Source organism: Syngnathoides biaculeatus, chromosome 15, assembly GCF_019802595.1.
Source record: "Syngnathoides biaculeatus isolate LvHL_M chromosome 15, ASM1980259v1, whole genome shotgun sequence".
NCBI classification, from domain to species: Eukaryota; Metazoa; Chordata; class Actinopteri; order Syngnathiformes; family Syngnathidae; genus Syngnathoides; species Syngnathoides biaculeatus.
This window is the reverse complement of record NC_084654.1, coordinates 11,682,800-11,696,251: the sequence shown is the minus strand read 5'-3', so window position 1 is coordinate 11,696,251 and position 13,452 is coordinate 11,682,800. Positions and strand designations below refer to the sequence as shown.

The following is a 13,452-nucleotide window of genomic DNA, read 5'->3' as shown; positions in this document are numbered from 1 at the left end:
ATGTCCTCCGCTGCTCCAAAGGGGGCAGGGTCCATCACCCACGATGACATGAACCATGGTTTCCCTTCGCGGGCTAATTTAAATGACACGGTGGGGTGGATCTGGCTCAGTTTGCCACCTGTGATGTAATAGATCTTGTCATTGATTCGATACTTGACTTTGCTTCAATGGCACCGATTTCGCCCATCATTTATAAACACGCACACACACACTAGTGCAGTTACATTGAAGTTTAATTATTAGCTGAGCCCTGAAACAAAACAGAAATATGGCCACAAGTCCTCCCCCTCAGCTTTGAACTTAACAAGCTTTTGCATTTGAAATCGTGATGAAAAAAAGCTTCAAAGACTATATTCCCTCTCTTCAAAAGAAGACTCCGGGTTGCCTCGACAGTACTTGTGGAAGAGGAATTTAAAATGTGCTTGTGGTTTTTACCGAAGCCCATTATATCCCTAAAATAAATGCAATGAACTTCCATTAATTTTGGTCATGTTGCCTTGTATCATGGGAAAAGTGTGGAAAATTTGTGTTCACTAACTGTCTTTTTGTACTGATTAAATTACTTTTATTTGACTTGTGAGCAAAATAGACAAACACACCTCAGTTTCACTCTCACACTTAGATGCAACATTTAGCCTTGTACTTTTTTTTCTTGTTTAAACTTTGTGAACAGATTGGGAAGATGTAGTATAATATATATTTATTTATACTGTGAAGAAAATAAGTTTTTGAACATCCTGCTATGTTGCACGTTCTCCCACTTATAAATCATGGAGGGGTCTGAAATTGTCATCGTAGATACATGTCCACTGTGAGAGAGATCATTTAAGAAGAAAAATCCAGAAATCACAATGTATGATTTTTTTAACGATTTATTTGTGTGCTACAGCTGCAAATAAGTATTTGAACACTTGAGAAAACCAATGTTAATATTTGGTACAGTAGCCTTTGTTTGTAATTACAGAGGTAAAATGTTTCCCGTAGTTGTTCACCAGGTTTGCACACACTGCAGGAGGGATTTTTGCCCAATCCTCCACACAGATCTTCGCTAGATCAGACAGGTTTCTTGGCTGTCGCTGAGAAGGACGGAGTTTCAGCTCCCTCCAAAGATTTTATATTGGGTTTAGGTCTGGAGACCGCCTATGCCACTCCAGAACCTTGATATGCTTCTTACGGAGCCACTCCTTGGTTTTCCTGGCTGTGTGCTTTGGGTCATTGTCATGTTGAAAGACCCAGCCACGACAACATCTTCAATGCTCTGACCGAGGGGAAGAAGTTGTTCCCCAAAATCTCACAATACAAGGCCGTGGTCATCCTCTCCTTAATACAGTGCAGTCGTCCTGTCCCATGGGCAGAAAAACACCCCCAAAGCATGACGCTACCACCCCCATGCTTCACAGTAGAGATGGCGTCATTCATATTCCTCAAAACACAGTTAGTGGAATTATGACCAAAAAGTTCTATTTTGGTCTCATCTGACCACAAAACTGTCTCCCATGACTCCTCTGTATCATCCAAATTGTCATTGGCAAGCTGAAGACGGGCCTTGACATGTGCTGGTTTGAGCAGGGGAACCTTCTGTGCCATTCATGATTTCAAACAATGACCTCTTCGTGTATTACCAACAGTCACCTTTGAAACGGTGGTCCCAGCTCTTTTCAGGTCCTTGACAAAGTCCTCTTGCATAGTCCTGGGGTGATTCCTCTCCTTTCTAAGGATCATTGAGACTCCACGAGGTGATATCTTGCATGGGGCTCCACTCCGATTGAGATTTCCCGTCATGTTTAGCTTCTTCCATTTTCTAATGATTGCTCCAACAGTGGACCTTTTTTCACCAACCCACTTGGCAATTTCTCCGTAGCCCTTTCCAGCCGTGTGGAGTTGTACAATTTTGACTCTGGTGTCATTGGACAGCTCTTTGGTCTTGGCCATGTTACAAGTTTGAGTCTTCCTGATTGTATGGTGTGGACAGGTGTCTTTATGCAACTAACGACCTCACACAGGCGCATCTGATTCAGTATACTACATGAAGTGGAGGTGGACTTTTAAAGGCGGACTAACAGGTCTCTGCGGGTCAGAATTCTAGCTAATAGACTGGTGTTCTAATACTTATTTGCAACTGTATCACACAAATTGTTAAAAAAATCATACATTGTGATTTCTGGATTTTTCTTTTTACATTATCTCTCTCACAGTGGACATGCATCTACGATGAAATTTTCAGTCCCCTCCATGATTTCTAAGTGGGAGAACTTGCAATATAGCAGGGTGTTCAAATACTTATTTTCTTCACTGTATATGAATATATATATATAGTGTGTGTGTGTGTGTGGTGTGTGTGTGTGTGTGTGTGTGTGTGTGTGTGTGTGTGTGTGTGTGTGTGTGTGTGTGTGTGTGTGTGTGTGTGTGTGTGTGAGTGTACATGTGTTTGCAAAATTGTGATGTGACTGTGGTGGTATTCAGGAATGGACTGGGACCATTTTAAAGCTCAACTGAAGGTCTCAAGTAATGCACAGCCCCTCACTGGCGCACAGTGTATGCATGATAACATCCATAGTTAGAATGTAAGTGCGTGCATGGAGACACAGGTCAGGTAAATATATGCACGGGGAGTCTCTTACAATTGGATAAACAAAAGCTTTTAACTGACACGCACATGCTCAAATGCAAAGCTAAGAAAACAACCTACATGGCATCAGCATTTCCATACAAATTATTATTTTTTTGTGTGTGTATACAGAAAATGATATACTGCTGACATTTAGCTCTTCCGCTCTCTCCCAGCAGCACATGGTGAAGAACTGCGTGTCAGAGATTCAGTGTATGAATTATTAATGGTACAGATTAAGCGTGCCAGGACTCACTGTGGAGCCTGTTTGTTTTATTTAAGCATAATTATTGAATGCCATTTCGGGTGAGGAAAGGAGGGAGGATAAGGGAGAGGAGGTTGTCAGGGAAAGATAGGCTTTGTTTGGACACTAATTGGTAGTGAAATAATTACCAAGTGCTGGAAGCTTAACTAGAATAAAACAGGGAGGGGCTAAAGCTTTATCAAACTTAGACGATTCCTCTCATCTATTTCCAATGTCTTCGTCAGTGTTTCAGATTTTCCATTTTCTCTCTTTGTCATTCCCCTTAATCACTCTCACATAAGGTACATTCAAATGCCTTGTCTGTTGTTGCTTCTCATCTCAGGCAGGACATTGCATAGTTGTGTTGAAGCTTCTTGGTGGCGTGCGCACACACACACACACACAGAAAGGCACAATCTGCTGCCACCAGGCAAACAGGGACTGACAGCAAAGCTGATGCCTGGCATGCGTCTCTGCTCCGCTCTGCGTGCACACACACACAAACACATACATCGTTGGGTCATTTCATTGTTTGGCAGCAGCCAAACATCTTCTGCCTAACCAAACGAGTGCTGTAGGAACAACTAGCGACTTTATTTTGTGTATTCGGATTCCTTGTGTGTTAAATTATTACAAATACCATTAAGAATTAAATGAGTTTCTCAAACCTAGATAAATAAATTGTGTTTCACTTCGATTCTTGGTCCAGGAACTATTTGTTCCATCCAGGCAGAGTTTTTGATGAATTGATTATATTTTAATGTATTTTAAAGGACTTTTGTCTTGATTAATTATACGACTTCATTTTTTTTTTTTTTTGTTTCCAAGTATCTTTTGTGAAACCCACAAAAAAAACATTACATACTATATCTGTGAAATATTTCTGCCTACAGTAATTGATTTAAGGCCACAAGAGGAATTAGTCCAGCGTGCTTTTTAACTCATTCAGTTTCCGGAGATTCTCCAAACGAAGTAAATATCTCACGTGAGATTTGATCATATTCTCTTGATGGCAATAGCAGTTTTTTTACAGTGAACGTTCAGCATGCTGCGTTACCACAATGCTGTCGCTGCGCTCCAATGCAAACTTTTTAAAAAGTATTTCCATCCAATACAAAGTGGCACATAGATAATGTTTCCACTGTTATCTGAGGGTTGCTTCAACGATTGCACAAGAATGTTTTCCCTTCCCTCCCGCCACACGTTGACAGACTAGCTAATCCAATATTCTCTCTTTGAAACGTTGCCGCTGCATCCACACGTGTGTGTGTATGTGTGTGTATGTGTGCGTGTGTGTGTGTGCGTGAATGACAGAGACCTTTTTGGCACGTATCCAATGCCTTTGTGCTCTTACATGTGGACTTGTGAGTGTTTTGTTTTCATGAGTTTGTGCAATTACTTTTATTACTTTCACATGTGTGACTGCTTGTCACTGTAGGCAGGCTGGTGGAATGAAATGTTGTTTATGCACTTTTATGCAAAGCAATTATGTTGACTTAATTGGGTTTGTTTATGTGGAGAGTGTGCCAGCTCCAGAACAGTATGTATTGCCGCTACTTACGGCAGCTACAACACGTGCGCATGTAAAAATAATATTAGAAATAGGTCAACAGATTTACACATTATTTTTGTTGCATGATAGCATAAGGTCCACAACAAATTTCGTTATTGAAACATAGTGTGGTAACTGACTATTGGAGCATTTGCAGCGGAATAGTGTCGATCGTTGGTGTTTATAACTCTGCATAAATTATGATTTAAAATGTGAATCATCCACATCATTATCATCCACTCATCTGGAATATGTAAATTGTTTAAAGGCTTGAATTAAAAAATAAAAAGTGAAATTTCCCACTCTTTATCTCCTTGCTGCAAGCCAAATCAATTCACTATGGTTCTTGTCTGCCATTGTCCGAATCTTATTGGATTTCAATGGAAGCCATGCAACTCAAAGATACACACAAGCACCTAATCAATGATGATCAAATAGCTCTGTTTTCCCACAGGGGATGGTTCCCACGTTTTAATGCTTACAGAAAGAGGTGGCACAGGATCAAAAGAGTCGATGTGTGTCTCTTGGAGTACATTTGTCATTGAACTGTTTTTACATACACACAACTTCACGGATGGTGATTGTGTTGGGTGCTCTGGGTGAATGTAAATCCTCTTGTTCCTCGGCAAAAGTGTAGAAATTATTTTCCAACCCACAGAGATCTGTATTTTCACATTCTGACTTTGTATTTTTGAAGGCTCTACGTCAAACCCACAGACCTCTGGGAATGGACCAGATGGATCCCGCCCACCAATCACCCACTCACCTATGGCTCAGGAACGAGGTATTTACACACTATAGAGTATGTGTGCATACAGTTCATGTACAGTAGGCGATATTATTTGGAGTTTAGTTGTGTTTAGGCATGTAAATGCAGCCCAACGGGAAGCACAAGCCAGTGCACACTGTAGGCCCGGCCCAACCCTGTGTCACGACCCATCAAGACGGAGGAGGACCCAAATGCAGGACTCTGGAGACGCAGAGGGAGTTTGGGAAAAGAGTTTTTTCGTTCCAAGGTCGGAGATCAGGCAGACAGTCAAGTGCAGCAGCGGTAGTCAGGACGTCGGGCGTAGAGAGCAGGTCCGCGGGCAGGCAGGGGTCGGTACACGGGAGATCGATCCGAGATAGCAGGAGTGTTAAAGGCGTCAGGCTTACGGGGTCGATCGGAGAACAGGCGGAGGTCGGTACACAAGGGTTTACGTTCAGAGTGATACGGGAGTGCAGGAACGAGGCATGAGTTGAGATGATCTGGCGAAGACCAGTCGTCCCCTAGGTCCTATAATCAGCCAAGATGAGGCGCAGGTGTGCGCCTCCTCATCAGCGCCGGTGTGCTGGGATCCGCCCAGCCAGGGCTGGACCGGCAGGAACATGACACCCTGGATAGATGTAGAGGTTTGCATCAGGAAGGGCATCCGGCTTGAAATTTTGTCAAACGAATTAAACCATTATTGCAGAGAACTGCATGCCGGATCTGTCACGGCCCAGGAAAACAACATTCACCACCAGCTCCTTTAAGAAGAAGGCAGGTATTAAAAGGCTATGACAGAGTGCCCAGAGAGGAGCTGTGGTACTGCATCCAGGAGTTTTGTGTGAAAGAGAAGTATGTTAGAATAGTGAAATACATGTATGAGGGCAGCAGAGCAGTCATGAGGTTTGCTGTAGGTGTTACAGAGCAGTTTAAGGTAGAGGTGGCACTGCATCGGGGATCAGCCCTAAACCCCTTCCTGTTTTCAGTGGTGATGGATAGGCTGACAGATGAGGTTAGACTGGATTTCCCGTGGACCATAATGTTTACAGAGGATTTGTGATCTGCAGTGAAAGCAGGGAGCAGGTGGAGGAACAAATAGAAAGGTAAAGGCACTGGAAAGGAGAGGAATGAAGATTAGCCGAAATAAACAGAATATATGTGCATGAATGAGTGGAGTGGACTAACCTGTCCAAAAGATGGTCAGTAACACCCTCCACAAGGAATGCTAGACACAAAACTCTATTCCTCAACATGCCCACAGTTCTGTATCCAAAGGCATTAATACAAAGTTGACTGGAAGAAAATTTTAGTTGAGAGAGATAAACAAGCAACATGGATAATTGAAGCCTTGAGGGGATCGTCAAACAAAAGCAACTCAAGTCTTTGGGGGAACGTCACAAGGAGTGAACTTAGGTGAGAGTCGGAACAACAAGAATGACTGTGAATTTGATGGCGTGTCCCATTCCTGGGATCAAGCCACTCCTAAACCAGAGACGTTAACAGAAGTACCTTACTTGGGCTAAGGAGAAAAAGACGGGACTAGTTCTCAGTAGTCCAAAATCCTACTCTCAGATGCATGTATTATGAATATATAAGTAGCATGAAAGTATACATTTGGAAATCAATGACTCAAAAGAGTGTGGAGGAACACAATCCAAGTCGATGAGCGGAAGGCAATCAAAGCAACCCGGACTTTGATAATAACTCAGCAATGCCACAGGCTGATCGCCCCCAGGCCATCAACCATGAGGCATTGTTTGCAAAAGAACCTGCCACCAAATACTGACTGCATATACTGGAAATAAATCCTCATACCATATTTTTTCAAAGGCCAACATGTCTATTTTAAAAATAATTAGGTTTGGTTCTTATACAGTATTTTTTCTCAGATGATGATTTGGCGACTATTGTTGATTTAATTAAATCATAAACATCCAAATTAGAAGAAATGCAAACTTGAAATGTTTCACTTCGTATTTGGGGCATTCTACAGGATATGCTCAACAACATAATGGGAACACCTAAATACATTCTAGAGCTCAACAAATTAAATTTTCCACTTGAAAATCTTTATCCGTTACATACTGAAATGTGTTGGGACCAAATTTACAAGAATGATCGATGAGAATCAAAATTGTCGACCTGTGGTGTTGTGCATTCAGATTCATGCCCGTGCTTAAAAGTGGAAAAATCAGATCACGGGCTGGTCCAACTTCTTTGATGAGTCTCAGTATAGTGTGTCTGTATGCACGCTGTACAACAACTGGGCATGCTCATTATGAAATGACAGATGTCAAGTTTATTTATGTAGCCCTTGATTGCCAAAGATTGGTGACATTCCCAATTTAAACCCCCAACCAGGCTTGGAAAAACTCAAAACGTTATTTCAGGAAAGAGGAATAAACCTAGAAAAACATACATGGAAGAAATCCCTACCAGGATAAACTGTTCTGCAATGGATGCTGAGTTGGCAATATTTATCTCATACAGTAAGTAATATGGTTGTCTATAATGTTAGTTAAAACACAGTAAGACTCAGTTCAACCTGATAATGACAGTCGGGGTACCTCTGGCTGTCACCCGGAGGTCTGTGCGGCCCTTCAAGCATACGCCTTTCCAGTCCCTCACTGACCCACTGCCAAACCAGTCATGCTAGGGTATGTTTGTTGCCGGCAGCAGAACATTGTCTGTCACACGCTTGGTGTGGCACAAGGTATCAATGGGGAAATCTGACAATCCTAGTGTGCTGTGGCAAATGCGAATTGGCATGCACGGTGCAGGGCTTGTGAGCACAAGACACACTTGTGGATTTCAGGCCTCACTCACAAATTCTGATTTTCAGAATTTGAGCATAAACGAGCACATTGGTGGAGTGCTGAAGGTCATTTTCTAGGGCTCTTGTTGTGTCCTCCAGTTCCTCCTCACACAAAGGAACAGAAAATGGTCCCGCTCCAATTTTCGTTTTCTTACGGTTCCTTCCCTGTCGCCAAAGGTACCGGGCTGGCTTCTGGTATCTCCTTAACCTTCTTGGTACTGTGCTTGGAGACAAAAAACAGTCTTGCCACATATCCCATGTACAGTATGTGCTATACCCTCGTTGGGCAACTTCTGTGGGTTGCAGTCATCGCTTGATGTAACCTCTTGTGATGAAGGTACTGGCAAAATCCACTTGTGGTCAAAAATCAGCCAGAAAGGATGACGGCTGTCAAATGTTGAATGCAGAAGCTTTCTTTCATTGTGGTTCTCTTGGTAGTTACCTCTCATTTCCACCTTTTTCCCGTTACACTTGCAAAACAGCAGATAAAATTCATTCACAATCTGGATTTTTGGCTGGAGTTTACATAGTTTGAAGTATTTCTTTGCTGTGAATATTAACGAAAAAAATATACATATACATATATAGCAATGTCATATTACACTCGCTATTCTATTGATTGGAACAGGGATATACATCTTACCATATTTTTCTATTTTTCTAGCTATCTATTCTGACGTATATTGTAGATTTAAGTTAAGTTCTTAAACGTTTGGCAAAATGTTGTTCTCATGGGTACTTTTGAGCAATTACAGCCTACTCTTGAGCATTTCCAAAACCAGCACAATTCATCATTTTAAAAACGTCCACAAACACGAGACAGAAACCAGGATCCAACTAAAATGCAATGCTCCCCCCGTCTGACAGAGATAGCGGATGAGGGCGGACCCGTGGAAGATGAAAATCTAGCTGGAGATTTAATGCTGCTCTCTAATGCCGCTAAACTCTCCCTTTCCACTCTCGAGAAAATACAATGCTGGTTAAAAGTGCGCTTGTTTGTGTGTGTTTTTTCCTAGCACGAATTATGGCCCTTTGCACCAACACACACACAAACTCTCTCACCCAAACACACCCACTTTGCTCAAGTGCTTGCCTCACTTAAGAGCCATTCCCAGCTCTTCATTTCGATAAATATGCTGAATGTTCCTTCCCACTTTTTCCCATGTAGGCTTTGTCGGCTGCCTCCTTTGTTCACTCTGCCAGGAAGAGGGAGAGCTTTCAGTGTGTGTGTGTGTGTGTGTGTGTGTGTGTGTGTGTGTGTGTGTGTGTGTGTGTGTGTGTCTTTGTGTCCATACTCGGGGAGAGAACCAGGCAGAAAAACAGAAATCCTTGAATGTGTTATTTGCTTTTAGCCCTTTCTACACATTGTTCTTCTCCTCCATCCATTTTCCAGGCAATTTAAAGTGCGGTATTACACACTATTTTTTTCCTCCTCCTCCACATCCTCTCCCACCATCCTCTCATCCTAATGGAAGCAAAACATTACAATAATGTCCCCACTCCTTAAACCCAACACTCGCAGCCTAAACACTTTCAGGCCCCAACCACTGCTCTTTCCCTCCCACACATGCTTTTCCTCCGACTGTCTTGGCCTCCATCTATTTCCCATACATACACACACACTGAAAGCATTTATTGCCTGTGCGTTCTGGTATCTGCCCCCATACAGTCAGAGAGACACAATTATGAGCACACAAGCAAGCAAACATACTTAGCGACCAATCCATTTTACTATAGGTACACATGCTGTACAGTCTAATATAAGCCAATACACTGCGCTGCGCTGTAACAAAAAAAAAAATGCCACGTTTCAGTTGACGCTGTCACTACGCTTGGAGTTTGCCGTTGTTAAGAATTCGTAATATTTAGCTGCTCTTATTTAGCTGTATGCGATACTTTGTACTTTGTGGATATTGGTTGGATTTTAGGTGTTACTCTAAATGCCGGTGTTATTTAGTTCAGAATTAAAAAATATTTGGAAAATGAAAGTTAAAAAAAATTAAGTCATCAACATCACTTGAAATGTCAATTATATTCATTAATATATCAATATATATATATATATATATATATATATATATATATATATATATATAATATATATATATATATATCATTAATATGTCATTTAACAACAACAGGAAGCAGAACTGGAGGTAGCAGAAATGAAGATGTTGAGGTTCTCGCTCGGAGTGAGCAGGTTGGATCGGATTAGAAATGAGCTCATTAGAGGGACAGCCAAAGTTGGATGTTTTGGAGACAAGGTTCGAGAGAGCAGACTTTGATGGTTTGGACATTTTCAGAGGCGAGCGAGCGAGTATATTGGTGGAAGGGGGCTGAGGATGGAGCTCCCAGGCAAAAGAGCGAGAGGAAGACCAAAGAGAAGGTTTATGGATGTGGTGAGGGAAGACATGAGGGCAGTTGGGGTTAGAGAGGAAGATGCAGGAGATAGGCTAAGATGGCAAAAGATGACACGCTGTGGCGACCCCTAACGGGACAAGCCGAAAGGAAAAGAAGAATGTATCATTTAACAGTCACTCACATTTGAAAACTAAACAGGTGTGGTCAGTCATGCTTGCAGATAAAGTTGCGGATGTGATTAGGGATGGCCTTAAAATAACTTACTGGATTAATTTAACATAACTGTAAATTAAAAATAAAAATGTTATTTTTAATTTACAACATAAAATATACAAATACATAAATAAAATAGAAAACAAAAATTTCAAACTCAGAAATGTTAATTTCCAATATCAATTGATATTAGTAGAACATGATATAAAACTGTATTTAAAATTTTTCATCAATAAAAATTCTTGATCTGACAAACTTTATCTGAAGAAAAGTTAAATGCACTTGCCTGTCAAAGAATAAACACGAACAGTCTATACCCGCAATGTTTTGAAAATTCTGAAAGTTTAGTTCCACATAATCTGCGTTAGTGGCATCACGCTATTACAGCAAACATTCCTCTTGGCAATCGTGATGTATTGTTATAATTTAGTGTAATTTGACTAATTTTAACGTGAAGAAGCTCTGAACATGCGCTTTTGGCATAACTTCCGTACATGCTCAGACCAGTTAATTTGTATTTCCTGTTTCCAGGTGAATACTGATTGTTTAGGAGCAGGCTTGTTTAGTTAACAACGTTTCCGAAATAAACGCGTAAATTAATGTCAAGACTACACAAAATAAACGACGCCTTTCAATAACAATTTTTTTCTACTCGTATCAAATTTTACAAGTGTGATTTTTCGTGCTCAACTGTGCAGCTTTGTGAGTGCCATCGCACTCCTCAAATCACAGAGACTTATTTAATCTACACAAACAGCGGTTGCTTCAGCTTCCAACTACTGCTAACCCTCAAACACATAAAAGAGTCTGCGCTGGATGCTGTCGCAATAAAAATCGATGCTTTTCAAAGTTTACATTCAAGCGTACAAATCCATTTCCACAGAGTCTGAAATACTGAGCCATCAGCACACAGATACACGCATGTTTCTTATTCAAAGAGCCATTCATCTTGGTTGGGATTGATACACCTTCCTGTGGGGTTTAATTTTTTTTTTTAAAAAAAACAACAAGCTGGCTTGAGAATGTGGATCCCAGACAAGGAAGTAGCCATGGTCAAATCAGAAGCCTATACTCTGTACACTTGCTCCCTTAAACAACAGTGTTGAAAGCCGTGTTTTGTTTTGGGGTTTTTTTGGGGGGGGCTCACACTTTTAGTTCACTGGTTGAGACATTGTATGTGTGATTTTGTATGTGCGTTTGTGTACTTTGAATTCATTTTGCAACACAATTTGTGACTTTTTCCTCACCCTTTTCTTAACAAAATTCCATGCAAGGATTTTATTTGACATCTGCTACTTAACAGTGTCTAGCTATTTCTCTTTTAGCATGGTCATATATGCAGACATGGACAGACAGTTATCAATAAAGGAACGAGGTTGCCTTTTTCTCAGTGAAGCAAAAAAAGTAGTGTAATTAACATAGGATACATTTTACAAGTGGAAAGAAAAATTATTGGATTGCATAATACAATTATTTTTCATGGCAAGCAGCTGTATAAGTGTTGCCCACCAATTGTTAAATCAAATGAAATTTCAAACGGTACAATTATATAGTACAGTACTGTAAAATGAATCAGCTTGCAAAGCAGCTCTGAATAAACAATTCGATTGGCTGAGTCATGCCACTAAAGGCAGTAGTTATAATGTAAACAATTTTGCTTTGCTTGTGCATTATAACAATTGTAATAACTGCAGGCGCTCCAAAATATGTGGTTAAATTACCAGTATATAGTATATCAGAATAATCTAATAATAGGACTCTGTTTCTATAGTAAAGGCATCTGAGTTCACCGGTTAAGGGTTTTTGGTCTCATATACAAAAGTATCGCTGAGTAACGGAAACGGTGAAGACACAGAAGGATAATTAAGAAGAAAACTCTCATTGAAATATCATCATCGTGACATACTGAGCTCTTTGACAATATGTTTGCTTCCTGTGTGAATTTCAGGGTTCATGTCCAACATGGCAAGGAACCAGGCTGGCTCTCAGTTCCCATTGTATCCCACGATGAGTCCCTACTCCCAAAGTGGTCCCACAGGCCCTTACGGACCTCAAGAAAGCCAATTTCGACACCAAGGTGAGAACATTTTTCTACCCCACACAAAAGACACCAGCCCTGAACTGAATGCTCATGCAGTAAAGTTGTGTCTATCACGTCAAGTCCTTGGAAAAATCCTAATAGCATAAAACAACTCATTTTCCATCAGACTACGACTAAAGCTTTTGTGTCATTCAATCACAGGCCTGTGATGGGAAAACCACATTTTATATTCCTTTTTTTTTTTTAAACAATGTGCCCTTAGTTGGCAGTCACACTGGGCCTTGGCATCAGTGCCATTGCTTTCAAAGAGGGGCACGCTAATGAGGATCATTAAAGGATTCATATTGAAAGACACGTTCATCTTCTTTTTGTCTCCCAGTTTTACACACACGCACGCACGCAAATGCTCTGTTGTTGCTTGTCTTGTATGGCAGGAATTAAAGTGTGACTCTCTGTGGATGTGACTCTCTAAATATTAATGAGGCCTTTGAACTGCAGACTGACCTCTTGGCCCTGCTCATGCAAAGAGGATGCGGTAGCTTCATCATTTCATCAAGGCTGCCTTGCTGAATCGCGATATAATAACCCATGTTAACGGATGGTTCATGTCGCATTTTAACATCAGCTTTCCAGAAAGTGTGACAGTGTCTGACTGATATGTCACAAATCTTTATTCTTCTACTTTTAACCCTTCATAGTGCACTTAAATACTGTAATTATTTTAATACATGGCAAAACCTTTTAAGTCACTGACGGTGTTTTGGTTCACTGGCTCGACTGTGCAGGCAGGGTGGGTTCATTTCTTACGCAGTGACAGCGTAAATCTGAGAGTAGTCTGCCTTTTGCACGTTCATCTGATTAGCTCCAAAT

General features: G+C 41.0%; 1 protein-coding gene across 3 annotated transcripts in view; it reads left to right on the top strand.

The window, feature by feature from the left end:
* The window catches only part of arid1b (AT-rich interactive domain 1B), a 196,833-nt gene that overhangs the window by 144,322 nt on the left and 39,059 nt on the right, over positions 1-13,452 (top strand). For all 3 annotated transcript variants that reach the window (XM_061843427.1, XM_061843426.1, XM_061843428.1), the window contains exons 6-7: positions 5,102-5,188; positions 12,490-12,618. In XM_061843427.1, coding sequence (XP_061699411.1) covers positions 5,102-5,188; positions 12,490-12,618 — 216 coding nt within the window. The remainder of the gene's footprint in view (positions 1-5,101; positions 5,189-12,489; positions 12,619-13,452) is intronic.